This window comes from Garra rufa, chromosome 2 (genome assembly GCF_049309525.1).
Source record: "Garra rufa chromosome 2, GarRuf1.0, whole genome shotgun sequence".
Lineage (NCBI taxonomy): Eukaryota > Metazoa > Chordata > Actinopteri > Cypriniformes > Cyprinidae > Garra > Garra rufa.
Genome location: NC_133362.1, coordinates 36,753,478 through 36,768,204, shown reverse-complemented (window position 1 = coordinate 36,768,204; position 14,727 = coordinate 36,753,478). Strand labels below are relative to the sequence as shown.

At 40.9% G+C, this 14,727-nt stretch overlaps 1 protein-coding gene across 1 annotated transcript in view; it reads right to left on the bottom strand.

Annotated features, from left to right (window-relative positions):
* Nucleotides 1-14,483, bottom strand: part of prkg2l (protein kinase cGMP-dependent 2, like) — a 31,832-nt gene extending 17,349 nt beyond the window's left edge. Inside the window, exons 1-8 of the mRNA XM_073834656.1 lie at nucleotides 13,975-14,483; nucleotides 5,897-6,063; nucleotides 5,668-5,781; nucleotides 4,547-4,652; nucleotides 4,156-4,219; nucleotides 3,972-4,049; nucleotides 327-421; nucleotides 204-225 (exon numbers count right to left, since the gene is read on the bottom strand). Coding sequence (XP_073690757.1) covers nucleotides 204-225; nucleotides 327-421; nucleotides 3,972-4,049; nucleotides 4,156-4,219; nucleotides 4,547-4,652; nucleotides 5,668-5,781; nucleotides 5,897-6,063; nucleotides 13,975-14,459 — 1,131 coding nt within the window. The 5' untranslated portion in view covers nucleotides 14,460-14,483. The remainder of the gene's footprint in view (nucleotides 1-203; nucleotides 226-326; nucleotides 422-3,971; nucleotides 4,050-4,155; nucleotides 4,220-4,546; nucleotides 4,653-5,667; nucleotides 5,782-5,896; nucleotides 6,064-13,974) is intronic.
* Between the last annotated feature and the right edge of the window lie 244 nt (nucleotides 14,484-14,727).

The window sequence follows — 14,727 nt, the reverse complement described above, 5'->3', positions numbered from 1 at the left end:
GGAAAACATCCTCATTTGCTCGTCCCCCATTGAGAGCACTTCATTTGAGCTTTAAACGAATCTAAATCATTATTACAAATTAGCGAATATGACAAGAGGCTCTCCTGTGTCTAAGTGTGTGAGCGTCTCTGTGGTTATTTCAGTACTGAGTGTGCTCTTCAGCAGTGGTACAATGAGTGTGAACATCTTTTCGGATGACTGACATTCCACCTCCCACATCCACGCCTACAAATATGCAATTAATGGTTTTCCTGGCCTACAGGAAGTAGGTTGTTGGTTGTGTTCACAATTGTTAAAAGCACTTCAAAATGATGCCATTTCCAAACCTTATGAGAGCCTTTTCGCCAAAGTAATCACCCACTCCAAGAGTCTTAATCTCCTGTGGATCGGAAAAGCCTTCTGTAGTTTGTGTTACCAACACCTGTGAAAAAAAAAAAAAAAAACACAAAAAATCGTACTGTACAGTCTGACTTAAATCACTGTCATCACAATTACAACTCTTCCAACCATTTGAAAGCTCCCTGTCTTCATACACAGAAGCTAGACTTTTCTAAAAAATATAAAATGGACATTTCATTGCCTAATGAAAAAGAAACTCACATTTTCTCTTTTTTCCCCCATGCAAGTAGCAGTCATCATACTCCCACAGGTTACCAGTGAAGTATGTAGTCTGTGTGGGACTCTAAATAATGCATCTACAGTCTCTTGTCCGATTAGCATCAGTCTTTGCTCCATCAAAATCAATGGTACTAGTTTCTGCTATAGACTCCCATTGAAGCACGACTTCAGTAGGTCACTATGAGCCATGTGAACGCAGGCATATTCATGCAGGCAAAGCAAACTGCAGTCTAAACAGATACAATATTTATCTAAAATAATATAATATGATACAAAAAAAGCACACCAAGTGGGGTAAATGGCACATTTAATTGTATTCATTGTGGACACCTTGGTCCTTGACATGGGAAGCAATGCTAATTTGAAATAATATCTAATATTTATATTTCTAAAATATTATTGATGTTTAAAAAAATAATAATAATAAACAATACATTTAAGAAATATAAATGTTGACAAGGTTTTTGTTAATGATTTTCAGTTCATTTTAAGAAAATTAAATTAACTTTTTTTTTAATAACTGAAGAATTTGTAAAAGTAAATGATAATAAATAGCTGGTTGTTTTTTTGTTGATTAACTTGGATGTCCATTGTCCACCTTAGAGACAATCACCATATTTATAATTAAATCATCATATTTAAAAATATGATATCAATCATATCATATACAACATATGTGACCCATGCTGGCAAATTTTGAGCAATGAGAAAAATTGTATTATTTTGTTATTGTTGTTATTTTCAATGATGCATGCATGATTTGTTGGAATCAACCAAAAAATGACTGAGCTACCTACACCTGTTTGAAGTCGATGAAGTCACCAAAGTCAATTTTGAGAAAAATCTAGTTAAAGTTTCCAAGGTTCCAAAACAAATTCACCTAGCAACCATACCTTAAAATCTCTCCCTGCTAAAAAACAGCTATAACCAGCCTAAGCTGGTTGGCTGGTCTTAAAGTTTAAGCTGGTTAAATCTGGAAGTAGCTGGTTTTAGCTGGTCTCCCAGCCTGACCAGTTAAAGAAGTGGCCAAAACCCCTCTAAAACCAGCCTGCTGACCAACTTTGACCAGACTTGACGACCAACTAAAACCAGCCAACCAGCTTTTTTAGCAGGGTGGTCATACCACCAAATTTGGCACACACAAATCTATAGGAAAAATGTATGTTTAACTCTTTCTTTAGTGCTGCCATCATTGTCTTTTGTCTTCTGTTTGTATTTCCATGACATGAAGGTAAGATCTTATGGATTTATGAATAAACCGCTCAAATCTTTCTGGTTCACTCCGCTTCAAACAATAAAGTAAGTAAATCCAGTTTACCAGCTACCTTCAACAGTGATGCTATAGAGATACAGCAAAAACCGAAGTTCAAAGACAAAATAAAAATGGATGCACACTTGTTTCTCTGACACATAAGGTTCATAGAAGTAGCAAAAGCACATTTTCCTTAAAGGAGAAGTTCACTTCCAGAACAAAAATGTACAAATAACATACTCACCTACCCTGGAAATCCAGAGGTCTCGCGAGAGCACAAATTGAATTGTCTCTGCAAGACACTCTGGTTTCGAGCAATGATGCAGGTTACTGCAAAACGTAAGCAATTCTGGGAACCAATCAAATCGGTGTATCTGATGTAGGCGGGCCAGAGGCGAGCTAAGCTGATGTTGACAGCACTGCGACGTCCGAATCATATAGTAAACATTGAAAGAGATCTACAGATGAAAACCAGTTGTTTGAAACGGCTTTGGCCGCTACAATGAACGAGTTAGACTTGGCTTTTCATTTAAAAGAGGAACAGAAAACCGCGCTCGAATCGTTCCTTTGCAAGAAGGACATTTTTGCTGTTTTGCCAACTGGATACGGCAAGAGTTTAATTTATCAGTTAGCTCCACTGGTAGTTAAGCGTATGGGGCGACCACGAAGAGGAACAGATCCGAAGCGGTCAATGCCAGATAGCATTCGGCAGTCCCGAGTCCTGGCTTTTAAAAAAGAAGTGGCGATAAATGTTATCGAACAAGGTCTACCGGGACAACCTGATCGGGATTGTGGTGGATGAGGTCCATCTCATTTACAAATGGTAAGAGTCACTTGGTATACTTACTGTAACGAAAAACTGAACTATTCAATAGTAATACAGTAGCCTAACTTGAACAGGACGATATGTCTCGCTGCTGAATGAAACGCTATTGTCCATCCACCTATTAGTTGATATAATAATTAGTTTGATCGGACCTAATTGTTTTATGAGGTTGACTCGGCTATCGTAATTAATAGTTATTAATCTTGTCACACTGTTTATGTTATAACATTGAAATCCACTCTTATATGTTCACTGTCGCTCTGGATACGTCAAACCGTGTATTGTTGTGATTGGTCGTGGCGTTATCCAATTGCGTGCAGTGAGAGATTCAAATGCACTCTTAGTGCCGCCCCTCGAGTTAGGTCCTTTTCATTGCTTAATAGATTAGGGTCTGGATTTTTCCAGGCTAATACTCACCCCCTTGTCACCCAAGATGTTCATGTTTTTTATTTCTTCAGTCGTAAAGAAATTATGTTTTTTAAGGGGAAACATTTCAGGATTTTTCTTCATATAGTGGACTTCTTTGGTGCCCAGAGTTTGAACTTTCAAAATGCAGTTCATCCCAGCCAAGAAGGAAGGGTCTTGTCGAGTGAAACGATCGGTTATTTTAAAAAAAAGGACAATTTATATACTTTTTAACCTCAAATGCTCGTCTTGTCTCTCTCTGTGGTGTGCATGAGTAGTATGTGCATCTTTGGTTCAAAACAGTTAGGACAGGTAAAAAAAACTCCCATTCCATTTTCTTCCTTAACTTCAAAAATCACTTCAAAATCATCCTACATCGCTGCAGAAATACCGACCCAGTGTTTGCAAAGTGAACATACAAAGAAGATAAAACATCCTTTATAAAAAATGTAAAACAGCAATGTAGGACGATTTTTCAGTTGAGAGAGAAAATGAGATGGGAGTTTTTCGACATAACCTGTCTTGAACTGTAAAAAAACAGAGTTCAGGTTAAAAAGTACATAAATTGTAACTTTAAAAAAATACCCAATCGTCTAGATAAGACCCTTGGGATCATTTGAATCTGCATTTAAACTGCATTTTGAAAGTTCAAACTCGGGGCACCATAGAAGTCCACTATATGGAGAAAAAGCCTGAAATGTTTTCCTCAAAAAACAATTTCTTTCCGATTGAAGAAAGAAAGACATGAACATCTTGGATGACAAGGGGGTGAGTACACTAACTGTAAAATTTTGCTCTAAAAAGTGAATTTCCCTTTAAGGTGTGCCTTTTAGCACCATTGTACCCTATACTTAATGCAGTAAGGCATACCTCTCCTTTAGCTATGATGAAGAAAGTGTTTCCTTCCTCACCCTCACGAATAATGTACTCCCCTTTGTCAAAATATTCCTATAAAAAAAAAAAAATTTAAACATCAATAAGATCTGGTTATTCTTCATTAATAAACATGCATTACCACAAATTGCTAAAGACAATAAAAATGCAGCAAACTTACAATTTCAAGACAGTCAATGATTTTAGCAAGTTTCTCCTCTGGCAAATCTTTCAATAACGATACACTAAAGAAAAACGTAACAATGTTTAATTAGCATTAAAGAAAAACAGCATGCAATCAAATCCATAAAAATATGAACACATCAACACATTCAACTCTTGAACAAACCCACATTATTTTAACAGTTACATCACAACATCAATTTATGATGCACTGATAGACATTAGTGATAGATCTACAATAAGTAATAAGCTGAATGCACATTAGTCTAATCTAATGCTTTCAAAAAGGAATGTGCATTAAAGCAGCTAAGAAGAGTCTTGTGTATGTATGTATGTGTGTCAAGCTGACAGCTAATAAACATGCACAAATGTTAGTGACATGAATATACCTGCGCAGGAAGCTGAAGTACTCCTCGTGTCTGGCCTGAGTGGATCTCATCATGATCGTCTGGAACGTCTGCCGGTCCAGAGCCCAGATGTGGGACTGAGTCACAGCTAATGAAAAACAATCACCATCAGTTCCACTTTACAAATCTATGACTTTGATACTAATCCAATATCTACACTAAAAGTAAGTCAACATTAATAAAGAAAAAGGTCATGGTGGACATAACCCAATATGCTGCAGACTGCTTTGGACTTGTATGAAGTAAAAGGAAAACACTATTTTTAAAAAATGCACCCAACAGTTTTTCAGTAACAGAAGCAAAATCACTTCAATAAAAACATAATAAATTAAGATTTAATTATTGTTCATTCAGGATAATTGGAAAATTTGTTTCCCTGTCATCTTAATTGCAAAAACTGTTTTTTTTTTCGGTTTGTTTCAGGTAGTTTTTATCAGCATCTCTTGTCATCCAGTATCATTGAAGCATAGATTTATATACGTAGATGCCTCATTAGCGACTGTTTCTATGGGCCGTTATACGTAAGCCGTCCGCCATTTCGCAGCGGTCCACTTGACGTCATTCACCCATAGATCTATGTAATTGACCATATTAATCACTGAATATTCAAAATGCCACAGCCCTGCACAGCCGTTGGTCTGCGAACCTACAGTATGGCGAATGACGTCAAGTGGACCGTTCCAATATGGCGGACGCATCTACGTGCTTGGAGCGGTCTAATGCGGTATCTACGTATATATATCTATGCATAGAAGCACTGTGACACAAACAGTCTGTGCTAACTGATAAAAGCATGACCATGTCTATATGATATCTTAAATATTATAAACTACACTTCTTTCATATTTAGCCAGGTTTTCAAAGCAAAACTTTACCAAAATGATCATTAAAATCACAAACTAACATATTCTGAAGAAATGTGCCTTTGTCCATACAGTGAAAAAAAAACAGGGCCCTAAACAATTAAAAATAAAAAGCAAGTCCAGCTCAGTTGACAAAAAGTAACGCAAAAGTAATGTAATGCATTTCTTTATATAAAAAGCAATATTGCAATGCATTAAAAGTAACTTTCCCTAACACTGAGCACAGGAACACACACACACCTTTGACTGTGGCTGTTCGTTTACAGTTATAGAGAATGGCCAACTCTCCGAAAGCCGTCCCAGGGCGCATCTGACCCAGGAGCTTTCCAGTTTGAATGACTTCTAATAAACCCTCTGGACACAGAGAATCAAATGAGCAACAATGGGCAGCCACAGAACAGTACAAATAGGAACATTATATCATATAAATATTTAGATTTGTAAAAATAGGTAACAATCTGGAGTTTACCAGCAAGCACATAGAGGTAGTTCCCCGGTTCTCCCTCCTGAATAACCATCTGCTCAGCAGCGTATATTTTCTCGTACATGCAGTCCACCATCTCTCGAGTGTGCTGAGGCTCCAGCTTCTTCAGAAAGTCATTGTTCATGATGGCTTCATTGATCAATTTCTTAGTGCTAAAGGAAAAGAATGAAAAAGAGTTCAAAAGAACTAAAGCACATGTGGCTTTCTTGAAATCTAGTTTTTTAAGGTTTTATGTATAACTTTTAAAATATACACTGAACCTCCACTCATTAGTTTGGGATCAGTAAGACTTGTAATGTTTTTCAAAGAATTCTCTTATGCTCATCGAGGCTGCATTTATTTGATCAAAAATACAGAAAAAAATTGCAATATAGCAAAATGTTATTACAATATAAAATAATGGTTTTTATTTTAATATACTTTAAAATATATTTTTATATAAAAAAAAGATAGCTGGTTGAAAACAGCTCGTTCCAATGTTTATATTTTTTTGGTACCTGTGATAATAAGTTAAAAAGAACAGCATTTATTCAAAATATAAATCTTTTCTAACAATGTAAATCTATGCTATTACTTTGTATTAATTTAACACATCCTTGGTGAATAAAAGTATTCAATTATTATTATTTTTTTTTAAAAGAAAAAATAACCCCACACTTTTGAACAGTAGTGCATATTGTTTGAAAAACGCTTCGGGTTACTCTCGTAACCCTAGTTCCTCGAGGTAACGAGACGCTGCGTCGTAACGCTTTGGGAACCCCCCAGCGTGACCACGCTCTGAACACGTGTGTAATCTCGTCCAATAGGAAAGCGCGTATGACGTCACGGTCGGGGTGACGTCGAGAACCAGGAAGCTATAAAGCACGTGCGGTGAGTGCGATCAGCAGCTTCTGCCACCAGGAGCGCTGCAGGGATGCCGGAATTGTGGCTTAACGATGCAGCGTCTCGTTCCCTCGAAGAAATAGGGTTACGAGAGTAACCCGAGGCGTTCCCCTCCGGGAACGTCGAGCTGCGTCGTAACTCTTTGGGAACGATATGCCCATGCCGCCAGAATTACAAGACCCTGCTTGTGTGGGTCAGAAGAGAAGGGCGAAAGAAGCCCGAAATACTACTGCTGAAGGTAAGCAGTCAATAAAGATAGGGCAAGAGTGCCCAGATGAAAATAGCCTGACAAAAACAGGCGAGAGAGATGAGGGGAACAAGGACCCCGAAGTAAGGTACCCTAACGTGAGGAGGGTAAGTCAGAAGAGAGGGCACGGGTGCCCGGAGTAGAGGGGAGGTCTAGCTCGTAGAAGCTCACAAATGTAAGGGGCCTGGACCATCCTGCCGCATTGCAGATATCTTGGAGAGAAACTCCTGATAAAAAGGCCTTAGAGGCCGCCACTTTATGAGTAGAGTGAGCCTTGACCCACAAAGGTGAGGGGAGACCAGAGGACTGGTATGAAAGAGAGATGGCATCCGTGATCCACCAACTTATCGTCTGCTTGGTAGCAGGAAGACCTCTATTATGGGGACCAAAGCATACAAACAATTGGTCCGTCTTCCTCCACAGGGCAGCTCTGTGGACGTATGTGTCCAGTGCTCGCACAGGACACATACAGTTAAGCTTTTGCTGTTCTGGCTCTCTGAAAGGAGGAGGACAGAAGGCCTGTAGCTCAACTGGCCGTGGCACCGAGGAGGGTACCTCGGGGACGTACCCCTGTCTAGGAAACAAAAACGCTTTGTCCATACCAGGTGCAAAGTCTAGATAAGCAGGGGCCACCGAAAGGGCCTGTAAGTCACCTACTCTCTTTAGAGAGGAAATGGCCAGAAGAAAGGCCGTTTTAAAGGGACAAGAGTCTGTCCGAGATCTCCTCGATAGGCTCAAATGGAGGATTACAAAGAGCCTCTAAAACCACAGCCAAGTCCCAGGTAGGGACGCGAGAGCGTACCGGAGGCCTCAGCCTCAGCGCACCGTGGAGGAAACGTGACACCAGAGGATTCCTACCGAGAGAGGTAGGGCCGAAGGGAACGTGGAAAGCAGCTATGGCTGCCACGTAAACTTTTAAAGTTGAATGAGTAACGCCCATCGAAAAACGAGCTTGTAGAAAGTCCAGCACTGAACCTACTGGGCAGTGGACTGGGTCAATATGGTGTTCATTACACCATAGAACAAAAATTTTCCATTTCCCGGTGTACAGTTTCCTCGTAGAGGGAGCTCTGGATTGGAGAATAGTCTCAACAACCTCGGTTGAGAGACCAGAAGCTAGGAGCTGTGCCCCCTCAGGGGCCACACCCACAGCTTCCATAGTTCCGGGCAGGGTGTGCAGTAGCGCGCCCCCTGCTTGTGAGAGGAGATCCCTCCTGACGGGGAGTTCCCACGGAGGGCCGTCGAGGAGGGAGACTAGGTCCGAAAAACATACTCGGCCCGGCCAGAACGGGGCTACTAGTAGGAGGTGAAGCACCAGTGGTGGCAGGGTTAGCAGACCGATCTCCTGAGGGAACTGAGGAAGAGAGTTTGATGTTTTGAGCCCTTCCCCAGAGGGGCCTGTCCTCAGAGGTCCTGACTTGAGGTGTACACCGTCAGGACCTCTTTGTCGAGGACTTCTTGGCCTGAAGAACGGCCCTCAGGTCGAACTTAGGCTTCGAAGTCCCCGACTTAGAGCGTCGCTGAGACTCCCGTTCCCGAGTAGGGGGAGCGCGGGAGGTGACGCTCTGTTTTTGTGCGTCTCTGTATGAGGAGTTAGAGGTAGTCGGATGGGGCTGCTTCCGCCCAGCAGCCCCAGAGCAAGGTCGGCGAGGAAGGAACCTCTGGAACACCGCCGCTTGCTGCCTAGATTGTTGAAACCTATCGACAACCAAAGAGACGGAGTCGCCGAATAGGCCTGAGGGCAACAGCAGACCCTGTCTGAAATGAGAGACAAAGACAGGGTCAGCCAGAGGTGCCTTTCTGCGGCCACCATAGCTGCCATGGACCTCCCAATGGCACGGGCGGTCTCTTTGGTGGCACGCAGGGCTAAATCGGCGGTACGACGCAGCTCGCATACGTCGTCCGCACTCACTTCCTCGCCTTCACCAAGCTCTTTCAGCAGATCGGCTTGGTATGCTTGCAACACCGCCATGGTGTGCAAGCAGGCACCAGCCTGACCTGCTGCCGATTAGCCTTTACCCAGCAAAGAAGATGTAGTGCGAAGGGGTTTGCTGGGTAACGCCGGGGCTTTCAGAGACGATGCCGAGCCGGGTGAGAGATAGCTAGCTAGCGTCTGCTCAATCCGTGGCATCGTTCTGTAACCGTGCTCACCCATCCCTACCACATTGTTGTAATAAGAGGCGGTGGGAGAGTGAACACGGGCCGAGAATGGTTTTGTCCACGATCTTGACACCTCAGGGTGCAGATCGGGAAAGAATGGTAAGCCCCAGCATGGAGGTGGTGGCTTGGAGCACAGAAACCTCTCATCTAGTCTGCTCTTTGCTTGCTCTGTAGATGAAACAGCGGGCCAGTCCAGATTTAACTTGGCAACCGCCCGAATCACCACCTCCAAAGCTCCTCATACTGCGCAGGCTGGGAGGGCGTGTCCCCAGCCTCCTCGACGATCTCGACGTCTTCCTCCTCGGAGGAAGATAGCCGGAGGGACGAGCGCTCTTCCTGGATAGAAGAAACTGTAAGTGCTTCTGAACCAGAAAGAGCGGAGGATCTAGCAAGGGAGGAGGGAGAAAGGGGTTCACCCGTCTCCACTCCTGTTAAAAGATCCATCTGCGATCCCCAAGAATGCAAGCGCCGCCCCGCCTCAGCGGAAGCAGGACCTGATCCATGGAGAACGCTAGTGAGGGCTCCTTTTTCATAAAGAGCTCTCCGGGAGCGAAGCGTGCGGAGTGGCAACAGCAAACAATGCACGCAGTCAGCCTCCTCAAAGGCTGACTCGGCATGCCTCGCTCCCAAACAAACTACACACAAAGCATTTGTGTCCTTTGCCGTGATGTAGCGAGGGCAAGGAGGAACACACTGCTTAAACTGTTTGTTTTTGCCCTTAGACATTGTCAAGCACTCAAATAAAATTGGAGCAAACTGGCCCCGAAAAACAGTGCTGACAGACAAAGACACACACAGAGCGCGACTGAAAGACAGAAGCTGCCGATCGCACTCACCGCACGTGCTTTATAGCTTCCTGGTTCTCGACGTCACCCCGCCCGTGACGTCATACGCGCTTTCCTATCGGACGAGATTACACACGTGTTCAGAGCGTGGTCACGCTGGGGGCGTTCCCAAAGCGTTACGACGCAGCTCGACGTTCCCAAAGGGGAACCTTTCTATTTTATATAAACACTGTTCTTTTTAACCTATTATTAATCAAAGAATCCTAAAAAAAGTATCACAGGTTCCAAAAAATAAAATATTAAGCAGCACAACTGTTTTCAACACTGATAATAAATCAGCATATTAAAATGATTTCTAAAGGATCATGCATCATTGACTGCAGTAATGATTCTGTATCACAGGAATAAATGATAAATAATAAATAATATTTCATAAAAATACAGTTTTTCTGTGTTTTTGATCAAATAAATGATTTGATGAGCAGAAGAAATTTCTTTGAAACCATTAAAAATCTTATTCATACCAAACGTTTGAGCGGCAGTGTATACAGTCAAACCAAAAATTATTCAGAAACCAGATATCATTTTTTATATTTTTTACTAGTGTGTACAGGCGACTATAGTTAATTTATAAGTGAGGATAGCAAAATAAAGTAAACTGTGACGTATTATACCTAAAAATTCTTCATACAGTGGACTATCAGTAAAATTTGGGACCAAGAATTATTCAGACATTTAGACCTGACCATGTTTTTTTCTTGTTTTTTCTTTAATTGCTAATGCAACTGTTTTACACAACAGACTGAAAAAAATTAAGCATTGCATGGCGATTGATCAGCAAAGTATTGATAGTTGTGTAAATATTGTCATACTAACAGTTTGATTCATTTTTGGTTGATTGTAATCCATACCTTTCCATCAAAGTCATCTGACATTATCAAGATGAATTAGTTCTGACACCGTTTAACTCTGAGTTCTTGTCATATTGTATTACAATTTTCTAAACTATAGCGTTGAAGGTGTCTGAATAATTGTTGGTTTGACTTTATATAGAAATGCTTGTTAGGTTGCTATTTATATAAACAGTTTGTTAAAATTAGGTGGTAAGTGTTTGTGCAACTGAGTTTACTCTTAAAAACGAAATCTCCTTTTATAAGACACAAAGACACACTTTAATTAGACGAGGCTTTCTTCGAGGCATGGTTCATCAGTGCTGAGTGAAGTGGAGGTGGTGAATAATGAATGATTCTCCTGTCAGAACACTTCAGACCGCCTTTAATACACTGCTGAATTAAAGATACCAAATTATCTTTATGATGCACCCTTGAAAGCAGGCATTGTAAATTGCAACAACAATAAAGGAAAAATATCAAGATAGTTAAGATGATATGCAAGATTAAAGAACAAATGTATATCTTTATTCATTTCACGAGTTCGCCCTTACATCTAATCTGCTTGAGCGAGTAATAAGCATATTTTGGCATGCTGTCCTAGGGAAGGGTTCCGGGCCCGGAATACAGGCCGGACCCAGAGAACTCCCCCTCGCTAGTTTGGGATAGAAACAGATTAGAAGTGGGGAGTGGGGGTGGAGGAGGGATGCCAAGAAACTGTCGCTGGATGGAGGTAAGACGGCTGGCTATATATAAGATGCGCTAATTCGATGATTGGCTAAACGAGTTACACCTGTGCCGAATAGATTGATTATCTGATCGTGCTCCTCCCGAACCTTGTTAATAAAACATCATTAAAAATATCTTAATTTGTGTTCTGAAGATGAACAAAGGTCTTACGGGTTTGGAACGACATGAGGGTGAGTAATTAATTACAGAATTTTCAAACTTAATGGTGACCACAGCTGTCAAGTTCTAAAAATGTCAGAAATTTCTATTGGCGAGACACTGCAGGTGAATAGGGTAAAAAAGTAATTATTAGTTATCGCCTAACATTTTATTAGGGATGCACTGAATGTTCGCCAACCGAAATTATAAGCGAAAATGCAGAATAAATTATACCGAACAATGACGTGACACAATCAAATAGAGGCGCGCCCTAATGCAGCAAACATGCAGCAGTGTGGAAGCATTTGAAACTTCGAGAAAGACGCAAAAATCATTACAAGCACCGACAGCGAGAGACTGTTTAGAACCGCATCGCATGTCTTCGATGAGAAGAGAAAGGGGTGGTTGTTGCTGGTTACTGTATGATGACTGAAATCACAAAGTGGCCTTAAACCATTAGTAAATAAACTACTGAATGTTATGTTATCTAATACACACACAAATTGTATGTGTTCTGACAGCTTTGCACAAGCTCGTTAGCCAGGGTTCAAAGTCAAAAGGGGCGAGGGAAATCTGAAACAGCGTAATGAGAATCCTTCATAAATCTACTCCTGTCAGCAAAAAGTAGTACTGAGATCTTCTTGTGGGTTTCCGCCAAAATAAAAGTCAACATTCATAAATGTTAGCATTGTAATTGTACTGTTTTTCTGTAAAATAAAATAAAAAAGAAATAATGATAACAATCATTACAACAGCTCTATTAATACATGTATTATAACATTCTCCTTTGCTCAGCAAGGCTGCATTTATTTGTACATTAAAAACACATGCCTGATTCAAGAAGGGGGTCTTAAAAATGGCCAATATTATTTTACTAACTTAAATTTTAAGTTCAATTGTGCTTTGTTGGTAGGCTATAATGTCTACTTAGAATGTTAAAAATGTTCAGTGTTAAGTAAATATTTTTAAATTGTTTTGTAATAGTTTTTTTTTGGAAAAGCAAGACAAAACTGTAAAAAGCACATTTCGGCTATTTAATTTATGCAAGGGTGAATTTTTTTTTGCAAAATACAAAAGAAAAAACACAAAAAAACGTGTTCGGTAATTGGCCTTTGGCCCAGTATTTAAGTTTGTTCGGCTTTGGCCAAGAATTTCATTTCGGTGCAACCCTAAGTTTTCTAAAATGTTATGTTTAAATATGCAAATAAGGCATTATTTAATAAAAAATGTGCTCATTTGCATACATTTCCAATTTCTTTTTTTCCCTTTTTTTTTTGACATATTGACATATGACAAAAATTTTACAGAGGGAATTTTGGGTATTTCATTTTTGTCACTCAATTCAAAAAGCACTTAGAAAACAATATATTCTCACAATTTTGGTGGGAATAAAATGTTCAAGCAAATTATACATGAACAAATCCCTCTGTAAAAACCTTGAGGATATAGACAGGAATAAAAATGTAAAGTTTGGGGTGTGTATGTGCTACTGAAGTGGAGATTTATGGCTCGGAGGGTAAGAAAAAACTCATTTTGAGAAAACGGGCTTTAAAAATATATATTGTAATTGAAATCTATTGACACAAATAGATTTTGCTATATTTGCTATAAAAGAAACACTTAACAGTGTCTTTTGGATGTTTTCTTTCCACTAGTCTGAAAAAACACTTAGGCCAAAATCTCAAACTTGACAGGTGTTTGAAAAACACTTTGCCTGCTGTGTCTGTGATTCTTACTTCCTATGGCATAACAAAACACACTTTCATTCTTTCTTTTGGAGGGCTTAAAATCTTCACTGTCAGACACACGTTTAAATTTTGCATGTCAGTTTCAGACTATTTTTTGTCTTTAGTACTACTACGGCTGATTCTCATTATCACATCTGAAACAGGACGGCTTCGCCACTGACCTAAAATGGATCTTATGAATGAATTAGTGCTGGAGATTTGTAGACTGCCATCAAGAGCGTGTTTAATTAAAACAGTAATGATTCCTGCCCATGCATACAAATGGCCCACCCTTTGTGTTCTCTTGAGCCACTCCATCCTCTTCGGAGTGTGTTATGGTAATCCAGGCTTTCATGCCTGCTCTGGGTTGGAGACACTACAAAGGCTTGGCTAAACCTTACTCCTGTCTCCACCTTCCAGGAGAGTCAGCACTCCAGTGACTCCACAATGAAACAAACAATGCAATCAGTGTCAGCACACTCACCCAGAGTCTTTACGGATCCATCTCTCTGTGGAGATGTGATGAACCCTGTGATCATGACAGAAGTGCCTCGATGTGGGTTCGGCTGAAACGCCCTCCTTGGCCTTAAGGCGTCGATGCACCTCCACAGCCACTCGGTGGAAACGCGTTGAGCCCTGGTTGATGACGCTCAGCAGTCTGCGGCTGTGTCTCACTGGGGCCTGTGGTGAGCGTCCGACGTTGTTATAACCGATGGCATCTTGGAGCTTATCGATCTGGGACACTTTCGCTTCTAGTTCTCTTTGAAGGCTCTGTAAGCGCCTTTCCTGCGCACGGAGCTCCTGGTCTCTCCTTGCCAACTCCTCCTCCAGATGAGCGATCCTGATCTTCAGGGGCTCCACAGACTCCCATACAGGGGTCTCTTTTATACCGGAGGCCAGGCAGGTCTCCTCTAGCCGAGGGGCTTTGATCGAACCGTTCCCCATGATCAGAGAGTGACTAGGAACCATAGAGAGGCCTTTGGGCTTTTGAATGTGTTTACTGGTTGGCCACTGGATATTAGAAGATGAAATACAGATTTTATGGATATCTAGACAGGGAATGTCCATTCAGTCTCATTTTGATTCTACATATCATTTAATATTAATATATTAGTAAACAAAATGATCAATACTGCATTGCTATAAGACATATGTGACCCTGGACCACAAAACCAGTCTTAAGTAGCACAGGTATATTTGTAGCAATAGCCAAAAATACATTGTATGGGTCAAAATT